Below are 14,390 nucleotides of genomic sequence, written 5' to 3'. Positions count from 1 at the left end.
ATCTTCAATACCCTCGCACCGGTCAAGCTACAAATGCGCAAAAGATGTAAAATAATCGGTATGTGACAAGTTTGTGACACATTTCCTTAGCTGCAAAACCCATAGGTCTTGCATCACCCGAACGTCAGCGAGCCACCTGAGTACATAGCAGAAGGACTATAAGCAAGTGGTGTCTAACTGCCTTCTCCTCCCAGGGTCTGCAAAATCCATCACGCCACCCGGGGATTTCCTTTTCTTCTTTGCCCAGGTGCAGCTAACAACCCAGACACGACTGGCAACATCTGGCAGAGCACAGACCCAGATGTTTCTCATTGACATCGTAACCTTCCCCAGCCTTCGCCAGGTTGTGCCTTCTCACGGGGGTGGGCACGGGGGTGGGAGATGCAAGTGCTTGAGTGCAGACTTGGATCCTTGGAGTGTTCCTGAAGAGGCGACCAAACGTGAAGCATTTTTTTTCAGTTTAAAGGTCTCTTCTTCCTTGACGTGTGCCATAAAGCCTAACCCAAACCCCACCATACACAGCTTCCCCTGGCTGCAACACCCACAGAGTCCGAGTTACATGCAAGCGAAGCCAATCCAAGTTCTCTCTCGCCCTAACACAATCTTCCCGTTTCCACTGTTAACGTGTTGTTTTCACTTTAAGAGGGAAAATAATGAGATGGTGGGAACATTACTGCTGGCTAATGGAGACACGGATCTGCAGACTTTCACAGCTTACATTTTCCAGTATATTCCAGTCCTGATCCAAACATCATCATACTTTTTTTCAGTCCTGGACCCAACACGGGACCGGACACAGCCCATTGGCCAAATTAAGACAGAAATAACTTGCAGCACTTTTCTACTTCACACTTTCTCAAAGACCCCTTGCTGACATTTAATTTCTGGTCTGCAGTCTCCAGGCACCTTCAACACAGCTTCCCTGAACATATTAGCCCCAAAATATTACCCTTGAGTAAAGGCAGGCTGCTGATCACCATGGAGCCAGAACTCTTCGAGAGCACTATTTTTGTGCATAAACCCAAGCAGGTGGAATGAAGGAGCAGCACAGGCAGTGGCATTTAGGCACCAAGGGTAAACACCACAGGAGCAATGCCAGCACTGAGCAAAGTGCACAACCAAGAGTGAAGAAGCAAGGATACAAGAGTTTAGTAGTTCATTCTCCCCTTCTCCTGCCTAAGGGGCACCTCCTGATGTATGAATCCACTCAGGCTGGCAACTTTTTGATTGTGACCGTTAAGTTCCTCTGCTTGTGCTTAGCGCGGGGTTACCCAGGTCACTGATTGCTCCTTCATCTTCCCAGTAAAAAAAAAAAAGTCAGTGGTCAAACTGCTTTCTTGGAGAGGACGAAGACAAAGGCTCAGGAGGGAAAAGTTGTCACCTTGGCTAAGGACTTTACTGGAGTCTCACCTCCAATCTACCGCACTGGTAATGGGAACTGAAACTGGTTTGCAAGGAGGTGACTAAACGAGAGAGGGAAGTGGATTCCTGCAGCCCTTCGACGGTGCTGCAGCGTTTTGCCTGGATTCCCCCGACTTGTGCTGATACCCAGCACCCAAGACAGGACTTTTCACCCATCCACAGCTGTCAGGACCTCACAGGATCATCCACACTGCAAACAGCGACGAGGAGGCAAGGTTCCCTGTAGCCTGCATGGGCCAAAGGTTGGCCTGGGTGCGGGGTGGCTCTGCTACGGCTCGGTCAGGCCACCCTGATAAGGGTTTCCCTCGCCCAGCCTGAGGTGCTGCACCCAGGATGCAGTTTGTCCCTCTAAGCCCTCCTCTTTGCTCAATCACAAACACCCTCACGGTGTCCCCAGCACAGCACAGGGACTCGGACAGCTGCCCCCAGTAGGGAATTTTGTAGAGTTTTCCCCTAAAGAGAGGACTGGGTCAGAAAACTCCTGAAGAAATCGTTGATATTGGAAGCAAGATTGGAGGAGAAGGCAGAGCTGTAATGCATTGCCAGGTCTTTTCCTAGGCGAGCACAACAGCCAAAGCAGCCTTTCTGCAATGAGGGATTATTATCCTATGCCTCCTTATAGCAAGGGATGTTACCAGACAGACAATTCCACAAACTAAATGACATTGCAAGTTGTTTCTTGAAGTGCGTGTGAAAATCAGATTAAAAGTCTGACTGCTTTTTAATTAAAAATATCTAATTTAAACTAAAACACCCCAAATCTGTCAGGCCAGACCCTTGAGTTTTACTCTTTGCTCTCTTTACAAAACCTATTGCATGCGGTGAGCCTTTACCCCAGTGGCACAGTGCTCACCTGCAGACTGACGCTCCAGCGCTGGTTTGTTTTTCACACAAGAGCTGCAAAGCGCTCCACCTTCCTTCCAAGAAATAAGCCTGTGCTCGGGAAATCAACTGTGCCAGCGATTCAAGCATCTGCAGCTGGACCCGTCCTGCCGCCCTCACCCTGCTGCGGGCTGCGGCATCACAAATGTGCAAAGCACAGGAGAGGCTGCAGAACTGAACCAGCTCATGCATAAAAGCTCCTGCGCCTTTCCGAATTAAAAACTGGATGTTCCTATCCTGATGAGACCCAGTTACTAAGATGTGGTGCTGCTGGGAGAAAGCAAGGACACAGTTCCCAGCTCTTCCTTTTAGGCGTATCCAGAGACACTTTGTGCCTTCCTTTTCCCACTGCAGGATAACCCAGTGTTCATAAGAAAATGTACAAAACATGTTCTTGCTCTGTAAATCAGTAAGAAAGATTTTAGCCTCAAGTTACCAAGTACTTTCAAGTTTTTATAACAATACTGATTAGAAAAAATGTCCTAAGTGAGGAAAAATACTATGGAAGTGTCCCACACCTGAACTCTAAGAGCAGTTTCACTGTCACCAGGACTCTCACCCTATGTAATCCATGTTTAAGACAATAAATCCTTCTTTGTCCCACTCCTTCCCAACATTGCTTTTCTCCTTCTTCTGTTGCTCTGGGTACTGCTGCAATTCCAGATGGCGGTAGATGGTAAGAGAGGAAAAAGTGATGGCTAGAGGACAATATCTAGCTTACCACAACCATCATCCACGTTTTAGAAAGACAAAACAAAGAAGAAAGACACAGACAGTACCAAAATCCACAGTACTTCTTAAGTCAGAGCCTTCATTGACTTGAGGGCTGGGTTCCAGAGAAGGGCCGGCCAACAAATACCCTAGCAGCAACAGGAAAATCACTTGGCATAAAGAAAACTGAATTCAGGACCAAGAATTTGCCCCAAATATCTGTAATCTGTGAGTTTATATATACAGGGATCACAGAGCCAAGCAGGCAAACACCGAGGTTGCATGATACACATACAGATTACATGCGTACACCTACAAAAAACCACACATGCCCTTTTTCAAAGGATGCTGTACAGGAATCCGATCCCACATTAAATTTGCCAAATAGAAATCCATTATTTCCAAAGAATTTCAATTGCTTTGAGTGGCTGAAAAATGTCCTCAAAAGTCCCCAAATCTGCTATTCCATCCTGAAGAAGAGAGGTGAAAAATTCATAGGCCATCAAGCAAACTGACGTGATGGAAGAGCGACAGTGACATAAACCACAGGATAAAAATTGTCACAATTTGCTTTCAATGGCTGCTTTTCTTGGAACGTTGTGTTAAAAGAAAACAACTTTGCCCCCACTATGAATTTGCATTAGAAATCCATAATAAAAATAAAGCTTAATATTACACAAATGGGTACAGCGCTCGATAGTGCTCCTGATGCAGATTAAGGTTAGGCAGATTTTAGATGACAGTTATTTACCTCAGTCTAACACCATGTATGCACAAATGGAATTTATTTTATAGCTGCAGATATTAGCCAGAAGAGGAGATGAGAGGGAATCTTACAGTCTCATGTAAAATATAATTATGCCAGTTTTCTACTCCTTGGAAGGCAAACAAAGAGGGAAAAATGAATCTGCTGCTAGCATTTAATGGGACTTGTCTAAATGATATCAAACAAATAACAACCAGCCACAATTCACCGTGTATTTTTCCCATAGGGGGATTCCAGAAACTGAGACCTTGTTGCCCTGAGCACTTGCGCTGCTACAAAGCAGGATAAGACCCGTGTCTGAGTACGTCTCTTTCCTCTGAGACCTTCAAATTATCAAAGAAAGAGGAAAAAACCCAATCACAGAGGCACTTATGCTTATTCTCTCCATCCTGAAACACGTGCCCATTCCCCCTGCTTCTCCCAATTCCTTACGCAATCGCCACCGATCAACCAGGAAACCGTTGCGAACACTTGAATTTTGCAAGTTAGCAAGTAAAATAATAAAACAATGTTTTAACTGTCAGAGATCCTGGCTCGCAAAGTGCACTTTGGTCATTTCCTTTAATAACTGTAGTTTAGCGGTAATGATTTATAATAGTTCATAATATTCTACTAACTGTACTATATTAATAATACTAATACTTTGCCCTTGCCTGGTGTCTTCTGTCAGAAGATATCAAAGCGGCAGACGCCGCCGGGAGGGAGGTATCGCTCTTCCCCCATTAGGGAACGGGAAACGGCGACTCCGAGACGTGTCCAAGGTCAGGATTCCCAGTCCCCAATCCCACACGGCAGCCGCCGAGTCTGCCTTCACTTCTCCTGCCACAATTCTGTGACAGCAGTCGAGTTTGATCAGTGGGGCTGAAGGTTTAACGTGATTAAATCCTTCTCAAAAAGCAGGGTTTGGCCAGGGGGTTGAGGGCCATGGTTTTGATGAGAAATACCTAGCGAGATGGGGAGTTTGCTCTGCAATTGTACAAGAAATGCGCTCATGCCAGCATTCAGACACAGGGGGCAAAAGAGGAGAAATAAATATTTACCGCCCCCGTGCCCGTCTCTCCAGCAGGAGATGGATAAATACAACGTTTAGGTGTTGCTGGGTGATTACGAGCCCTGACACCAGCTCCCAGGGACTCCAAAAAGCAAGAGAAAGGGCACAAGGTAGCACTGGCATGGCTGAGGAGATGTGATAACTGGATGGCTGGCAGCGGCTGCACAGGGAAACATTTTGGAGGAGAAAACAGCCCCAACCCTCCCCCTCAAACGATCAATTAAAAGCCATCCTTCTGCTGGGAGCAGGGCGAGGAGAGCAAATGAGGGCTGCGGAACAGCCGCCCGCCTGGGCTGTGCATGACAATTGATGGGAAGGGGAGGCCAGAGGGGGCGGTGGGGGAGGCAGCCCCATCCCTCCTCTCACCATGGTGATTAGGTATTCTGAGTGCGCCAGATAGCCCCAAATAACAGAAAGAGAAATATAAACTGGAGACCGGCAGATCCAAGGCAGGCCAGATGGCCCCGCAGCCGGCAGGGGCTGCTCCCATCCAGCCCTTCCCCACTTTAACTGTTCAAACATTTCTTTATCCCAACAAGACAATTAAGCCGAGCAGCATGGAAAGGAGTCTCGGCAACAGTTTGCAGAGGGAGCGGGAAGGCTGTTGCCAGAAAAGCAGAAAGAAGAGGCGATTGCTGCATACTCCGAAACCTCTGTGCGGTGCTCCGCTCTCCGTGAGGTTGGTGCATTTTTGGTGGTGAGACAGGGATGGACGCATCATCTCTGCTACTGCCCACCCCTTCAGAAAATCCGCTGTTGCTCCTTCACTCCTCCTACATCAGGCAGGGCACTGCACGACGGAAAGCAAATGTTCCGCTTGATTTATTTCATTATTTCACAAGCAATGTTAAGCTTGCAATTTCCCATGGTCACGGCTGATTATTATTAGCAACAAAGCATCACTTCATGTTAGACCCCAAATTTTATCGGCCTTGGAAGTGGCACATCCCAGCAGGAAGAGTCATGAATGCGAGCGATGGGTGTGTGCACGTGTGGATGTGTACACGTGTGCATTCCCCCTCCAACCCATTGTTCTGCCACCAAATATTAGCAAAAGAACTTCTTCTCTCCCTATACGTACACAGACACACAGAGAGCTCTCTGCATAGATCCTAATCCATAAGCACAAAGCCCAACACACAGGTCTGACCAGGTGGATGACTGTACAGGCAGCCCTCAGCCTGATTTCCAAAAAAATACGTTATTCAAGAATTCAAGCTGTGGTCATCATAGCCCTGACGTTCATCACTTGAAGTGCGATTTACATTTGATCAATAACAAAGCGGTTGTTTCAAAAGGAAAACTAACTCCATGCTAGTGATGCTCTTTAAAACCCTAAAGTGGAACAAAGAGCTCGCCAACACGACGCACAACCTCTCTTGCAGGGGAGGAACCAGTTGCAGGCCAAAGTGGCCGTGTCCAAATAACCAAGGTTAAATACGATTATCAAAAGTAATGATAAAAAGAATGTTTATAGAACAACCCTCGCTTTTACTCACCAGTCTCAAGAGATGAGTGAGGATCCCAGTCTGCTCACCAACTCAACTGCTCATCCCCAGGGTGCACCAGGAGCTGGGTAAGAGCCACCAGCAGTAGCAGGGAAACTGAGGCTAGGAGAGACAGGCTGTGGCCAGAGGATGAAAAGTGAACCAGTGGCCAAGATGTAGAGAGACACCTTCAAACATCAGGCTGTGCTCTACAAGAAGTCACAGACAATACACGATGAGGACCAAAGCAGCAGACAGCAGCAGGAAACCATCTCCTGCGGACCAGGGAGGCTGGAGGCGTGGGCAGCCTCACAGGGGTGGCAGAGGTGTCCACTCTGACAAGGTCCAGCTCCTTGCAAGAGATCTCGGCTTTAGCATCAACCTCTGCCTGTCACTTTGTGGGAAAGCGGTGCCATGGTGACTGGGTACAGAAGGCCACTGGGACAGATTTTATTAGAAGCAAAGAATAAAACCAGGAACCTTCATTTTTTTCCCAGATTTTAGAACAGAGCTATAGATCTCTTTAGCAGAAAGGAACATGCCATTTATTTCCACTCCTTCTAGGAATCTCAACTATTGTAGCCTTATTAAAGGAAACCCATAAAACATGTCTCCCAGTGTCTTTAACACATGCTTTACAAGAAGTCTTAAACTCTAACAAATGGCATTATTTTTCTCAGTAAGCACCTAAGAGAACAGGCCCATCCTGTCCGTGTTGTGTCTGCTTCTCCCTGGAAAGGTTCTGCTTTTGTACGTGCTCCCTGTACGCTCCATCGCTCTGGATGTCCTGACTACCTGCATTTTACAGCAAGAGACAACTTCCCAAATACAGACAACTCAGCCCAATTTGCTAAGTAACAAGGAGCACACTTCTACCCAGGTGTACCCCAAAGGAGGAGCATCCCCTCCATGGGATGCACGGGTATGGGTACCACTAGCGAGCAACACCCTGTTTTAAAACTAAAGAAAGATTCACCCAAAACACTGAGCAATTTCAACTGCGCAATCATGTATCTTACAGGGCCAGGTGCTCAGCTAGGTTACATCAGCACATACCCTAAATAATTTAACTGAACTATGTGAATTTTCTCCACTGGTGAAAATAGGATGAGACTTTGTATGATGCAGATGACTAAATAGAGCAACTTCCAAACATTCCTCAAGGTGAAAATGCCTGACTTCTTTGGATTCACATTTAGCTGCTAAGTAGTTCGAGCATAAACCTGTTTTCAGGAAAGTTAAAATTCAGTGCATTGATACCCTTTAAAAAAAATAAAGAAAAAGAAAAGCAGATTTCTTTGAAAATCACTATTTAAGCTATGGGGTAAACCAAATATTTTAATGAGCTATTCAAGAAAGGTTCTTGTGAAGTGGTACAGAAGGATATGCAGTGCAATCACAGTCTTTCTCCTCCCATGTCACACAAACGGTTCCAGGAATCTGAAGAATACAGCTAAAGAACTGAGCTCTGAAAATCAGAAAAGCACCCATTCAACATGTAAAGGTGTCTTGTTGATCTAAGAAAACTTTACCATGTTTTGTTCGCTGTTGTAGAAAACCCATATTACATTTTTGCCTAGAATCTACAGCCACCTACCTGCAACATGTTCTCCATCAGGAGCAAGAGTAAGCAGTTTTTATCAAGGATTTTATATAACAATTACACAAGGAATCCATAAAACTTCTCAGGGACCAATAATAAGAGACAACAACCCCTTCCCAAAGTATGCATTTATCTAGAAACTCCAAATATATGTACATAAATGTCAAAGCAAAACAGAAGCAAGATTGTATCTGCAAACTGCGATCTCTTGAATTCCTCACTGCGGAAGTTTTTCTTTTCTAATGGTCAACATCAAAGATCATTAGGATCCTCTAAAAAGCTCTGCTGCTCGCTCTCTTGGCCTCCAGCAAACACACCCATACATGCGTACGCACACGCCAAATAAACTCGCCGCGTTAATGGAGCGAGGTTTCCATGGTGCAGCATCTATATGTGATGGGAATATGATACAGACCAACAGACATATTTAGTGTGTATCGTCCTGGTAGTTACAGAAGAATTTTAGTGTTGATGAGGTATCGGGGATGTTGCACGTGCCCCGCTCTACCGTCCAGCAAAGCATCTTACAGACATGTAACAGCAGGCGTAAGAAAAACCAACAAAACAAAACACCTTCCACTTCTGTCCAAGTTTTCCAAGCTGCCTGAAAAGTTTTTATTCTGCTTCTTTCCCCAGCAAGTCCCGTGCCGCAGCGCTGGGGGTCACCGTCCCTGCCTCACACGCGCCTCTGCAAAGCCCCGTCTGCTCCCAGGAAGGAGGATCCACTGGGCACTCGCTGTTGGCAAAAGCAGGACACGGCGGTGGATGCGGATGCTCCTGTCTGTCCACAGCTGCACTCCATGTGGTCTAATTCATTTAACAGATTTACTTCTTTGAATGGGGTATCTGACAGGATTTTGCTAGCAAGATCCATAGCAGCTGATGCGCTCTAAATTCATTTAGCTAGTGGACCTGCTCCTCCGTCGCTATCTCCCAGAGTATTCTTTCGAGCAGGCTTCATTTCCACAGCCAGGTCGTATCGATAAGGGAAAGAGCATCGACAAAGAGGACTCTAAGCTTTGCCGTCTCACCTGCCTCCCCCCAGGATAATTCTATTACCAGCTTAAACACATACACATCTATACTTGCTCCCACCCACAGCTGCTTCTCCGACAGACCCAAAAGGAGGGAGAGGAGATGCTAAACAATGAAAGGAGCTTACGGCACAAAAAAAGTAGCATGGTTGGGAGCGGATCAGAAGGAGAGGAGGAGGCAGATAAGAGATCGCATTCGTAGTGCAAGGAATACGCGGCTTCTGCCTTTAGTGGGAATCGTCTTACCCTTGCAAACGCCGACATAAAAGACACACTTGCAGCATATTTCAAAACCAAAGAGCGATGGATTTACAAGGCAGGTTGATTTTATGATGACTTTTATTGAAAAGGTACGCTGGGTTTAGGCAGATGCCTTTTAGCGCCGGTAAGTTAGCACAGTGCCTAATTCAAGGAGACAGCCTGAGGAAGCAGCACCGACAGGGGAGAGAGAGCCACAATGTCTCTATTACTCTCCTCGGCATCATAAAGGGCAGAAGAAAAAAATCACATCTGAAAGGGAGAGGAAAGAGCGGGGCAGCAGGTTTTCCGTGCAAAAAATATAGTAATAACAACAACAACAACAATAATAAAATATTTTTCTAGGAAGAAAATTCAACGGAACAAAGGAGCCCATGGGAAAAGCAAACCATTCGCTCCTTGGTCTACATATCTGGGTCTACAGGAAAACTCTAATCATAAGTTCACACACTTCTTCAGGGCACCACACTGGTGCCCCCAGACCACTCCCCATCATGGGTCACCTCCCAGCTCAGGAAAGCTGGAAGCCTGTCCTTCCCAGAGGGCAGCTCTGCCCTCTGCGTAGGCAACACCACAAGGGACAAGGTGGTGGCAGGGCCGGGAGTGGCAGTCGTGAGCATGTGCACCAGTTTCCTTCAGTCCTCCCAGCGATCTGTGGAAAGGCCCAACGCCTTCCAACAGGCACCGAACGGGGGAAACACTCAGAGAAAACGCACAGCGTATGTCGGGAAACAGCTCATTGAATTGTAAGAACGGATTCGGGTTTATTTCTCAAAGAGAGCACTCAGTGGCCAGAAATATTCTTAAGTTAACCAGAGGAAAAGATACTTTTGCCCTAACCTGAGGCGCAGATCCTGAAGGTGATGCATTTGCTATGAGAACGATGCACGTGAAGAAAAGGTCAGGAAGGAATAGCTGAGGAAGCAGGGAGTACGTATTTTCTGCAAGATATGGGAAAGTTTTCGGCTACACACTCCAGCTGAATCCCTGTTTACACACATATAATCCCTGTTTACTCACATATATGTACCACCACCTATACCTTCGCACTGGGGCACAAACAGCTTTCTGTATGGTCAACAGCTGTGTGCTGGAAGACAAGTTTCCTACAAGAGAACCTCACCTTAAAACCCGTCGTTGCCCATTTAGAACATACAAGGCAATATTGCGTGGTTGAGCTTGGCAAGACAGGGAAGACTGATTTTCCTCTGCCATCAGCAAGAACCACAACACTGTGGGACAATCACCTGTTGAGTAACAACGCAACGAGGCACAAGCGAAGAAGAACCAACAAGTCAATGGAGGTACTTACATCTGTCACTTCGGTCTTCGGGACTGGATGACGTCTCCCGGTCAGAAATGAGGCCAGAAACGGCAAAGATCTTCTTCCCCGTATCATCAACTTTGAGGGAGCCAGGGGAGCTGGAGGGGAGCTGCGTGCCAAACTCGTACTCCTTCCCATCAGCATCTGAGAAGCGCAGATGGGGTGAGTCAGTGTCATGGCAGTTTTTCAGGCGCTTGGCCGGCGTAAAGGCTGACTGGTAGCTCTCCCGGTCTTCAGTAGATGCAAACGGGCGGAAAGCCCCAACGCCGCTGTGGTTCAACATGCTGATCGGGGTGCAGTCCAGGTTAGGGGGTGCGAACTGGGGGTGGAGATGAAGCAAGGATGGAGGAAAGTCACGGTTTGCAAATGCTCCAGGCACCCCACCTTGCCGGTGATACATGGAGGCAAAAGTATATGAGCCATTGGTAAAGGGAATATGCACGTCCTTATCTGCAGACACGGGGACCCCAAAAGGCCTCGGTTGCTGGCAGGGAATGGAAGCATCACGGCTGGCTTCAGCAGTGGAGGCGAGAACCATCAGTGCTGGGGAGGCCAGTGGGTTGGGGAGATAGGGTGAGTTCTCCATCTTGAACGCTGCCCGGTGTAAGTCCATCGGAGTCTCCTTCCTCAGCAGGATCACAAGCGGAACGATCTTCCCTGGAAGGAAAGCAAATCGATGCTTGGGAACGGAGAGGGGAAAATTACTGGAGCATCATCACCCTCTGAACACTGCAAGAAAACAGAAAAGAAAAGAAAACATAACTGGTTAGGTTTCTGTGCTCATCTCCCTGGGATGCTCCAGCAGCAGAGTGGCCACACGTGTTACAACCCACCAGCCGTAGACGCGCCACTGTTCTCATTCAAGAAAATCAATAGACAACTTCACACACTAGTGGAATCAGCTCTGGCCCTCCAGGTTAAAGGGTATCGTCAAGCACAGATGAATGAAAGGCAAACCAAACATAATAACTCACAGATTTAATAACCCATTAATAAACAAAGTTTGGTCTAAAATTAAGATAGTAGCTCCAAATTATAATTGGAATTTTATATGGCAAAAGAAGCATGTACGTATAATTGCAATAAATTTGAGAGTGCCCACTCATCCACACCCTGCTAATCTGGTTGGAGGGATGAGCGTGTGGAACCGACATAAAAATATCTATCGCGTGTAGTTACCAAGTAAGTCAGAGTACACGATTATACTCTACACGATGCCCAAGCCAGACATGATAGACGTGTGTTTTCTCTCATTCTCATGGCATATATGGGTAAGCACTTGCTCACGCTGCACTTGATACCATCATACACACACACACCTCTCTAGAATACAGGAATGTGACTGTGTATGGGGTATATTACAAATACTCCAACGCCCATGCAGGCACACGGTGTCCCTGTTAGCTAGAGAAGAGACTTCCCCAGTAAAATGCCTGGCGTCTCTGACAATATTTAAAATCATAATGGGTGCTTCTGCCATCTGATCTCTGCAAGCGTCTGCCTTTCGGGTCGGGGACAAGAGAGAATGGATCAGTAATTTTAGTTCCTAATGCACTCACTCTTAAGTAGATTTGTAAACTGCCCTGGATGTGCCATTAACATTTAGAGGAAAATGTTAACAAAATTTCTGCCTCGCATCTTGCCGAGCCTCCCAGGTTGGCTGCAGCCACCCAGCCAGCCACAACCCCCTCCCAGCATGAAAGGAGGGGAAATGCTCCTTTCTGTATCTCCCCTGGTTCGCTCCGGCTTTTTGTGTTGTTATTTTCTCCCCCAATCAATCTCTTGTCTTTTCTTTTAAGCTTCCGCCGCCTGCCATTCAGGCCCCACAACCCAGCTTAAAATACAAGGACTATAACTTTGAAACAATATACTGGCCGCTGGAGCTCAAAGGGCCAGAAAAATCATATAATAATAAAAAGCTGTTACAAATTGTGCCTCTTAAATCCAGAGGGTCAAACATCTCAAATAAAACTTAGTGAAAGAGTGTCTCCCTAATGGAGTGCCTTTTGTACTCCATGAATGAGGGAGCCTAGGTTAACAAAGTGTATGAAATCCAGTCTGTGGCTTTAATGCAGTTCAGTGATAACATTTCCTCTCTCCCATCCTGTACCCAGCCGCTCCACCGACTGTTATTAATTGCGAAGACGAGTGGACATCATCTCTCCGCATCCTCATTTGGCACCCGTCCTTACAGACATCATCACTAAATTACCAGATTATGTATCTCGCATTAACGGATTTGCTTTCTTCCAAATTTTAAATAACTTTCCGGGCGAGTTCTCGTCACGGGGAGCGAGGGGGAGAAGGAAAGCGAGGGATGCCAAGGGCATCCTGGTCAGCGCTGCAGACCTGGGTACACTCGCTCCGCTGCTTCACGCGAGGCTGAACAAAAACTGGAGGTCAGGAAACTGCAGCCCCTGGCAAATTTAGAGTTGCTGGGGGCTTATGCCACTGTGTAAATATATATATATATACCCCAATGATTATATACTTGGAGATACGCGTGCCAATAAGCCACCGTTCTCAGAAATAAATAATCATTAACGTGGAAGGGAAACCGAGCAATCACGGGAAAACAGGGATTTCCAGGGAAAAAAAAGAAAAGCAACCACCCCTGCCTCCTTTTCTATTTTTACTTGTGCCATCACCCCATTATGTTAAACGTATTTCATAAATTAGTAATCTGGCTGCAACACTTGACACTCCTGTAGGATACTGTGAATCACTACGGCCGTTTATTCGTTTGCAAACTTCATTACGCTGGGAATAAATCAACACATTACAATATCTCGGCCAGCCAAATTCAATTTTTTTTCAGCTCCCACTTCCTTTTTCGTTCTCTCTCGCTCCCTTCTCACCCAGCACCTCCCCACCCTCAGCAACACGGACCGATTAGACTGCGGCGGACCAGTCATTATGAAAATCTATCGTTAATACACTCCCAATGTCAAAATGTCATAGGTTTAAATACAGAACCCCAAAATAAGAAAACTACCTGACCTCCTAAATTAAAAAAATATGGACGGCAGGGTAATCAGCTGGAAGGAACATTTGGGTGCCGGGAAGGCAGTGGGCACAGGCGGAGTGAGGAACTGCTACTTTTCTGCTTCTATGCTGATTTTTTTTAATTTAGCACCTCGCGCAAATCCAGATTAAAATAACTCCAGCTATTGATCCGAGCAGTGGAATTGACATTAATTTTAGTTCACTTCTCACTTTGCAAAGGGATCAATAGGAAGTAATAACAGCTGACATCCCCGCTGAAAGGAGGAGAAAAGACAGGCTAGAGACAGAAATCGAAAAGCAACCAAATAAATCAGCAGCTACTTTTCCACGGCATCAGACAAACTCCAAACAGATTGCAAAAAGTCTTTGTTGAATTAACTAAACAAGGAGTAGAGGGAGGGGGGGTGGAGATCAATCCATGAAGCCACGTAAATGGTCTAGCAAGGGTGAAGGTTAGATGGACAGACTGAAAATAAAGTCTAATTTTATTTTTTTCCACAGCTACCTGGATGCATCGTTAGTGGTTTTTAGTGCCGCTCTGTTTAAGGTGTGTACAAATCACCTGTGTCATCCTGGATGTTGCTCATAACAAGGCTAAACGTGCCACAACCAAGACAAATTGAATCAACAGCCTCTCGCCCTGAACCATAAAAAAAAAAAAAGAATCTCTCACCAAGGAACAAGTTGTAATCAGTTATCTCTGCCTCAGCTTTGGTTCCTCTGCTCAGGGAGGTGGTAGCACCGCGCGGAATTACTTAAGGGGAAAGTCTGAGAAAAGTAGGAGAAGCCATGGCAGAGCTGGATTGAGCCAGGATCACAAACACCCAGCAAGTGGAGAAAAAAAAG

At 46.3% G+C, this 14,390-nt stretch overlaps 1 protein-coding gene across 3 annotated transcripts in view; it reads right to left on the bottom strand.

The window, feature by feature from the left end:
- The window catches only part of RNF220 (ring finger protein 220), a 229,797-nt gene extending 218,530 nt beyond the window's left edge, over positions 1-11,267 (bottom strand). For all 3 annotated transcript variants that reach the window (XM_069862965.1, XM_069862966.1, XM_069862968.1), the window contains exon 1: positions 10,527-11,267. In XM_069862965.1, the coding sequence (XP_069719066.1) occupies positions 10,527-11,151 (625 nt within the window). In that variant the 5' untranslated portion in view covers positions 11,152-11,267. The remainder of the gene's footprint in view (positions 1-10,526) is intronic.
- Between the last annotated feature and the right edge of the window lie 3,123 nt (positions 11,268-14,390).

The sequence above is a fragment of the Phaenicophaeus curvirostris genome, chromosome 8, assembly GCF_032191515.1.
Source record: "Phaenicophaeus curvirostris isolate KB17595 chromosome 8, BPBGC_Pcur_1.0, whole genome shotgun sequence".
NCBI lineage: Eukaryota > Metazoa > Chordata > Aves > Cuculiformes > Cuculidae > Phaenicophaeus > Phaenicophaeus curvirostris.
This window is presented reverse-complemented; position numbering and strand designations above follow the sequence as displayed.